At 43.2% G+C, this 8,848-nt stretch overlaps 1 protein-coding gene across 2 annotated transcripts; it reads right to left on the reverse strand.

Annotated features, from left to right (window-relative positions):
- Window positions 1-424: 424 nt before the first annotated feature.
- Window positions 425-8,555, reverse strand: LOC140322691 (beta-1,3-galactosyltransferase 5-like). Of its 2 annotated transcripts, XM_072399254.1 has the most exons (3): window positions 8,468-8,555; window positions 4,422-5,022; window positions 425-2,656 (listed from the first exon to the last, which is right to left on the reverse strand). In XM_072399254.1, the coding sequence occupies exons 1-3, from the start codon at window positions 8,468-8,470 to the stop codon at window positions 2,211-2,213; spliced, it is 1,050 nt and encodes a 349-aa protein (XP_072255355.1). In that variant the 5' UTR covers window positions 8,471-8,555; the 3' UTR covers window positions 425-2,210. The 2 variants fall into 2 exon arrangements, with proteins under 2 accessions (XP_072255355.1, XP_072255356.1); XM_072399255.1 differs by lacking the exon at window positions 8,468-8,555 and having other exon boundaries at window positions 4,422-5,366.
- Between the last annotated feature and the right edge of the window lie 293 nt (window positions 8,556-8,848).

The raw sequence follows: 8,848 nt of genomic DNA on the forward strand, positions 1-8,848 counted from the left end.
CTTACCTACCCTTGTAGGAAGTAAGTTGACATCTAAAAGTATTTTCATACTTTTACTTAAACTTCATATAAGAAGCCAAAAAAGGAGGTGAAATATCCAAAACGTACATGGGCTTCCTACAAATCCTTGACTAGCAGTTACTAGGTGGGTCTTGGAAGCATGGCATAGAACTCTCCCAGGGCACAGCAATCACAAAACAAGAACATGTTCCTTGACCTAGTTAAATTCCTGACAGATATATATTTATTATTTTTCAATCATTCATGAACCAATGCTGGTATGAGCTGTATTCAATGTTAATGTATACTTTTCAGCATCAGCACCACCTAGTGGACTAAGTGAGATTGACAAACTTGGTATTTCGAAATACCTTTAGCTTTTCATTTATTAAAAGCTTTTTTTAAATAATATTTACTTTCCAGGTTCTAGCAATGTCCACAGCTAGCATGCAGTGACCCAACAGCACCAGGAGGTCAATATAAGAGGCCCCCTTCATCATTCAGGGACTTTTTCAGGGAATTCCTGCACTGGATGCCCAGGGGTCCTCTGTGACATAATTGTCCATATTTGGCAAAATGTATTAGTTTCATTGAATTTTCCAAAAATAACATCAGTGAAAAAAGTGATGTCATGGTTGCACAGAGATAATTAAAAAACCTAAAGGGTTTTTGAAAAGGTATGAAATCACAAAATTGTTTAACATTGATATGGAAGGATTAGAACCCCTCGCAGGTTTTACTGCTCTACTGGGGTCCCATAGAGACATAAATTCCTGTCCTACAATACCGTAGGAAGAAAATATCTGCAACAGGGCAGCAAAAAAAAATTGTTTTAGGGCAGACATACTATTTAATGTGAAAGCTGTAAGATGTAAGAGGGAGGGGAACGTGTGGGAACATAGCACAAGTGAATGATGTTTCTATACTTTACCTTCAATTTAAGAAAGCACCATGGGCTTTGTTTTTTTCACATTGTTCCCATTGGTCTTCTTGACCTACCCTTGACCTTCAGGAATCGTGAACAATACCACGTTCATGGGCTTTGCAAATTTTGTGGGAAAATTTAGTGCAAACTAACTCAAGTCTATAAAACATCCACAATGCCACGTGTCCTTATTCCATGCATGCATAATAAAATTATCCAAATATAAACCTCAAATCCAATAAATATCTGTTCCCATTATGCTGTTCCAGTGTTCCCCCGTTTTTCAGTGACCCCCATGTCACCCATGCCCCGTCGCTTCCTGTGTCTCCTGTGTTTCCCTGTGACCCCCGTGTCACCTGTGCCTCCAGTCTCTTCCTTTGTTCCCCTTGTCTTTAGGGAACTCCCTATCACTGGAGTCTATTTTCTGGATTTCTAGACCTCTTGGCTTTGTTCCTGACTTCGCTTGCTCGCTGCCTGCCTCGACCCTGGCAATCCTTGACTATTCTCTGATGATTCGGTACAGCACATTGTCCGGTCCACCCTGATGTGCCCAGGGACCATAACCTGGCAATAGCCTGCAGCGCAACACCCCCACCTCTAGAGGCCCCAGAGAAAACAAGGCTGTTGCTTAGACTCTGTGCCCTGGCCCTTCTTAAGGCTCACACCATTATTGAGCTACCCACAGCACCCCCTACTGGTTCCTTCTCTCCAAGAGACAATAAATACATTTCATTAATATATAATAATACACCAAGACTTCTGTGGATCACTGCACATTGATGACATTATCAGGCAATATGGTGCAGAAAGCGGTGGTCTGGACCTAATAATTGGAGATTGCACAAGAGGAAATAAGGACTGCGAAGACTTTACAACAACATACAAGATTGCACTGACTGATTGTTTGATCTGATGTCAAAATTTATTTGGATCATGTAATTATATGCTTGAAGTGAGGACGGGTTTCCTTGTAGGTTCATTATTCCCGAGTTAGCACTATGGGGTGTAATTGAGTTCTGGGCATGTATTGTCTATGTGTCATCAAACGATAGACAAATTACAATCAGCTGGGTTTCTTTATGGTGAGCCCAGCCCTTTGGGTGTTAAATAACATGAACAGTCATGTGTTCACAATGTGGGCACGCCAGTGTGCCCACACCTAAAAGAGTTTCAAAGCAACAGAATAATTTAGAAATGGTAGTTGAGTCACCTACATGCAGTCCAAGGGGTCTATGTGCAATTTTGAGATCTTTGACCCGTGATAGTACGTAGTTCTGTCATCTTGGTCATGTTTTATTCTGGCACTTAGTGTTCTGTACTTCCCGCCATATACCTGGCATGGCCTCTGAAGAAATACCATGGACCACAACTGCTTGCTTGTACTTACACGCATTGTATGCTAATCCATTCACATAGAAGCGATTATTGTGCTGAAAGGTCAAATTGACGGCCAAGACGAGGAATCCAAAATATACATCATCCAATGGGAAAACGGGGAGCAACTGGGAGGCCTCGTATAGTCTCTTTACAGAGGCTCCTGGGAATAGAAAACCGCCACCCGACACAAAGCCTGGATAACGATCCTGGGGGTACAGTGTCTGTGAAATGCGATATTTGGACCCTCGCATAACTCCTGCTCGGTGTTGGTGGGCTCCATGAATCTTATTCGGGGTGCCATGTTCTGCAATATATTGCACCAGTGCATCCGGATTTACAAACTCATCGTCATCACCTGCGGGAGGAAAATCATTATAAATGGGAGTTTTATATAGTCTGACTTTTCTCTCATTCTCACTCTCTTACTTGTCTTTCTCCCTCTGTATATAACTCTCTCTGTCTGTCTCTCTCTCTCTCTCTTTATCTCCCCTTCTCCCTTTCTCTTTGCTTGTCCTTCTTTCACTTCTTCTCTACCTGCCACTCTTTACCTTTCTCCTCTCCCTTCTCCTCTTTCTTAATATCCTTATCTTTCTTTTCTCTCTCTTCCCTCTCATTCCCCCCTTCTTTCTCTATCTCTCCCTCCCTCTCGCTCTTTATCTCAATCTAACCTCTACCCACTGTCTCTTCTGTCTTCTCTCTCACTTTCTCACTCACTCACTCACTCACCCTCTCTCTCTCTTTCTTTTCCCTTTTCTTTCTCTTTCTCCTCTCACCTCTCTCTATCTTTCACTCCCTCAAATCGTTGACTAACAGTTACTAGGTGGGTGTTGGAGGCATGGAATAGAACCCTCCTAGCGTACAGCAACCACAAAACAAGAAAATATTCCTTGACCCAATTAACTTTGGGCTGTATTCAATGTTAATGTATACTTTTCAGCATCAGCACCACCTAGTGGACTAAGTCAGATTCACAAATTTGGTATTTTCAAAATAACTAGCTTTTTTTATTTCATATTGGGACATGTTCCTACAAATGCCCTCAACCTTTGCAGAAATTCTTGGTTTTTCATTTCAAGGGCTTTTACATGAACCCTACATTTGGTGGCTATAGCCAAAAGATTGAATAATCAGTAATTTAAATTTTCTTCAATTTGATAAAAATTGTTATTGATAGAGGAAACAACATATTTAAGTTTTTGCTTTGACAGCACTATGGGTTACCCATGTGACAGCCCTGGTTGACCCGGTGCTGTCCACATGAACAAAGTACTAATAGAGTTCAGATAATGCTGACACTCTCTCTCCCTTTCTCTCACTCTCTGGATCCTATCTCTCCTGTTCTATTATTTCTATTATCTGCCTGTGTCAGTTACGTTGTTTGTAGGCTGTGTTGGCAGGTGATTGTGAGTCCTCCATGTTATGTGTCCTATACGTCTCTTTCACTCCCTCAAATCCTTGACTAGCAGTTACTAGGTGGGTCTTGGAAGCATGGCATAAAACCCCCCTAGGGTACAATAACCACAAACCAAGAAATTATTCCTTGACCCAATTAACTTCCTGCTAGATGTATTTTTGTTACTTTTTAATTCATTCACGAACCAATGCTGGTATGAGCTGTATTCAATGTTAATGTATAATTTTCAGCATCAGCACCACCTAGTGGACTAAGTGAGATTCACAAATTTGGTATTTTCAAAATAACTAGCTTTTTTAAAATTTCATATGGGGCATGTTTCTACAGATTCCCTCAACTTTTGCAGACATTCTTGTTTTTTTCATTTCAATGGCTTTTACATGAACCTGTATGGCTTTTATAGCAAAATGATTGAATAATCGGAGATTTAAATTTTCTTCAATCTGATAAAAAATTTTATTGATAGAGGAAACAACGTACTTAAGTTTTTGCTTTGACAGCACTATGGGTTCCCCGTGTGACAGCCCTGGTTGACCCGGTGCTATCTACATGAACAAAGTACTAATAGAGTTCAGATAATGCCCCCTGCCCCCTCTCTGTCTTTTCTATTATTTCTATTATCTGCCTGTGTCAGTTACGGTGTTTGTAGGCTGTCTTGGCTGGTGATTGTGAGTCCTCCATGTTATGTGTCCTATACGTCTCTTACCTTTAAAAATGTAATGCACTTGTGGTGAATTCAGATAGAGCCACTCCAGGAAGCATCGCTCCTTCAAGGACAGGTTGTGATGTCCTTCCATCATGTCCCATTGTAAGATGTCCCCATACATTTGGCTCTCCAGCTTGACAATGTCCATATGACCTTTCACATTTGTCTTTCCCAGAAGAAATAGCGGTCTAAGTCTGTATCCATTTATATCCCACTTTTTTGCCCATGTCTCTCGTAGTGCGGCCCTTCTTGCTCCACTGCCGGGGTTGGATTTCACCGCCAGGATCAGCAGTTTTTGGTTGGCTGCTTCTTGTTCCTCTGGGTGTGGCTCCTGGATAAGCGTGCAATTGTAACTCTGCAGGTGGGGGAACTCCGCCTCAAAACTAGATAAGTTCAGATGATAATTGTAGGTGCCGTCATTTAGGGTGACTGACCGCCGCATAATGGGGAGCGGAGTTCTGACTGAGGCCGGGGAGGGTGCAAGAGATGGCACATTGATAATACTGTCAGTTTCTGACTCTGAAATCCATCTTATTGCCAGGACCATCAAGCTGGAGAACAGGAAACCCAATATTAGGAATCCTTTTTGCCTCATAGTTCCCTAAAATAACAGAAGTATTATTATTATCTTTTTCTTTAGGTACAAAATGTCTTCTTTTTGTCAACAGGATGAAATTATCGGCGCACTCCACCTACTGGTTGGACATAAGAATACAAACTATTAATATTCCATATTTCAGATTTCAACTAAAACAATAAAAATGTTATTTTGTGTCCCGATTGTAAAAAATCTCTAACTGCTAAATTTTCCCTCTTACAGCTCCTTCCATTATTTGTAGCTGTGTAGATTGTGCATTGTGTATGTGTATTTTACGTGACTTCTAATGCAGAGGTGACCTCTTTTAGTTTGTTTGTTCCTTTTCTGGAATGGTCAGGTGATGCAGTCTGAATAACTGGAATAATCCCGGCCTGAGCTTTTTCCTACTTTTGATCATGAAGGACAAGGAAGTACAAATCAGAAAGTAAAAGCAGAATGTTGTATTCCATAAGCACAAGATTGATCTTTTTCCCAACCTTTAACTCCTAACCAGTAGAAAGAATACCCCCTTCTTTACAAAGGTCATCATTAAAGTTAGGGAGCCAACTCATAAAATGTGAGGTCAATCAACCACAGTTCCAGAAACCCCAAAAAGCCTTTGGAGGAACCCTGCTTGGGAATGGCTGTTGTGAGGGGGCCAAAAGTTGATGGGCTCCTCCAAATGATGGAGTTCAGGGTATTCTCGAATGTTCTTCACTGAGCCCTGACCTCAACCCCATTGAACACCTTTGCGATGAATTGGAATGGTGAGCCATCAATCATCAGCACCTGACCTCACCAATGGGCACCCACCAAAATCTTGTGGAAGCCCCCAGAAGAGTGGGGACCACAAAGATGGAGGCCAGCTCTGTATTAGTGGCCATGGTTTTGGAATAGGATGTCCCGCGAGCACATAGAGGTGTGATGGTTGGTCATATAATTTATTCTTTCATTGAGATTTCCTTCCCTTTCATTGTTCTTGGTCGGAGAGCCGGGTTCATCTTGTTAGTTGGCTGAAAAGTACTGAACTGTGAAGCGTTTACTTCTTTTATAAAGTGGGACTGCTATGAAAACAGGAGGACCGCCTGTCCCCACAAGGTAGGTATTTACCAACATCTAAATCCCTGGTGACTTATGAGATGGTCCTCAAAATAACAGAGGTAGTACAGACAGTCCTCAAAGTATCTAATTGGATACAACAGACTGTCCCCATGGTGGGAGACCGACAGTCTCTATAGAGGCACATGGAATACAGACAGTCCCCATAGTGGCACATGGAATATAGACAGTCCCTATAGTGGTACATGGAATATAGGTAGTCCCCATAAAGGCACATGGAATATAAATAGTCCCTATAGTGGCACATGGAATATAGACAGTCCCTATAGTGGCACATGGAAACAAGCTGCATGTGAGGTTACCTGACTGTCTCTTTGTTTTTACTTGTTTCTGTGTTGTTGTTTGTAATGACCACACCTCTTGTATCAGCTGCAGCTGCTGGTCATTACTGCTCCTCCATTTAGTCTGACCTCACTCTTCATGCTATGCGGTTGATATTCACTTCTGGGATGTGGAAGAGCTGGAGTGTTGTCCTATCCAGAGTTCCTGCTCCTCCATTTTCTATTTAGGATAAGTTGTACTGCTCTTGGTGTTTTGTTGTTCTCTTGTGCTTGTTGTTACTAGGCCTCAGGGAGACACTGGTACATTCATCTGGGAAGGAACCAGCAGTCTCAAACCCTTCCACTACTCCTAGGGCAATTCAGGGCTACTAGGGCCTAGGTTCCAGTGTATGAGTATTCCCACCGTCAGGGGATATTCATACTGTCAGGAGTCAGGGCTAGGTTAGGGTGTCCGTAGGTGGTGACCGTTTCACTCTCCCTAGCCTTTGAAGGCCTAGTCCCTTGTATTCATCCTTCTGTTTTCCTCCCCATTAACCATGACACTGGCACATGGTATATTGATAGTCCTGTAGTTGCACATTAAATATATACACTCCCCCCTAGTGGCACATTAAATATATACACTCCCCCTAGTGGCACATGGAATACAGACAGTCCCCCTGGTGGCACATGGAATACAGACAGTCCCCCTAGTGGCACATGGAATACATACGGTCCCTCTAGTGGAACATGTAATACAGACGGTCCCCCTAGTGGTACATGGAATAGAGACGGTCCCCCTAGTGGCACATGGAATAGAGACAGTCCCCCTAGTGGCACATGGAATAGAGACGGTCCCCCTAGTGGCACATGGAATAGAGACGGTCCCCCTAGTTGCACATGGAATATAGACGGTCCCGTCCCCCTAGTGGCACATGGAATATAGACGGTCCCCCTAGTGGCACATGGAATATAGACAGTCCCCCTAGTGGCACATGGAATATAGACGGTCCCCCTAGTGGCACATGGAATTTAGACGGTCCCCCTAGTGGCACATGGAATACAGACGGTCCCCCTACTGGCACGTGGAATATAGACGGTCCCCCTAGCGGCACATGTAATACAGAGGGTCCCCCTAGTGGCACATGGAATACAGAGGGTCCCCCTAGTGGCACATGGAATATAGTAGTCCGCATAGTGGCACATGGAATATAGTAGTCCGCATAGTGGCACATGGAATACAGACAGTCCCCATAGTGGCACAAGGAATAGAGACGGTCCCCCCTAGTGGCACAAGGAATACAGATGGTCCCCCTAGTGGCACATGGAATATAGTAGTCGGCATAGTGGCACATGGAATATAGTAGTCGGCATAGTGGCACATGGAATATAGACGGTCCCCCTAGTGGCACATGGAATATAGACAGTCCCCCTAGTGGCACATGGAATATAGACAGTCCCCCTACTGGCACATTGAATATAGACAGTCCCCATAGTTGCACATGGAATATAGACAGTCCCCATAATGGCACATGGAATATAGACAGTCCCCATAGTGGCACATGGAATATAGACAGTCCCCATAATGGCACATGGAATATAGACAGTCCCCATAGTGGCACATGGAATATAGATAGTTCCCATAGTGGCACATGGAATATAGACGGTCCCCATAGTTGCACATGGAATATAGACAGTCCTCTATAGTTGCACATGGAATATAGACAGTCCCCATAGTGGCACATGGAATTCAGATGGTCCCCCTAGTGGCACAAGGAATACAGACCATTCTTTCATTTCCCATACTCCTGACATTTCTAATCCTCATTCTCTTTAGTTTGTAAGGAAAGGGCAACTTTTTGGAAAATCTCTCAGAAAAACAAACTGTCTTTGATATGGACGGAGGGGCACAAACCATGGAACCCAGAACAGAAATGTCACCAAAAATCCTGAAAACTCTGACTTCAGGACAACAAACCAGCTTCCAAGGATACCATGGAAAGCATTTGCCAGAATGTGCAGAACTCAGCAATGCTGCATACAAGCAGAAAACTTTCAAAATGATACAAAAATCAAACACAGGAGCTTACCATGGGCAGTCTTCTGTCTCCAAACTACTGATGTTCAAGGAATGCACTTGTGTCCTGATTCTCTCACAATGATTACACTCTTCCTCAGATTGGTATACCAAACTGGTTTATGTTAGGTAGAACACACCCAGCACACAGAATTTACTGGGCAGTGAACAGTTCCCAGGTGTTGTCACAGTTTGTCCCCAGGTTTTGTCACAGGTTATCGTTGTGCTCCGGAGCTGGAAGGAACCAAATGCATCAAAAATCAATAAAGGACTTTATTCTCCTGTGAGTTTAGTGCATGTGGAGGTGAGGGAGACAACCCCAAAGAGATGTCCTGGTCCTGGGGTCTGCATGGGGCTGAACAAAGCTGATGCCTATTATGCTTTATACTATATG

Source organism: Pyxicephalus adspersus, chromosome 2 (assembly GCF_032062135.1).
Source record: "Pyxicephalus adspersus chromosome 2, UCB_Pads_2.0, whole genome shotgun sequence".
Taxonomy (NCBI): domain Eukaryota; kingdom Metazoa; phylum Chordata; class Amphibia; order Anura; family Pyxicephalidae; genus Pyxicephalus; species Pyxicephalus adspersus.

What these genes read in the sequence shown, in the direction of transcription:
- LOC140322691 (XM_072399254.1), bottom strand. An exon ending in AGTGCATTACATTTTTAAAG is followed by an intron (nt 2,657 to 4,421) that starts GTAAGAGACGTA and finishes TTCCTCCCGCAG; the next exon opens with GTGATGACGATGAGTTTGTA.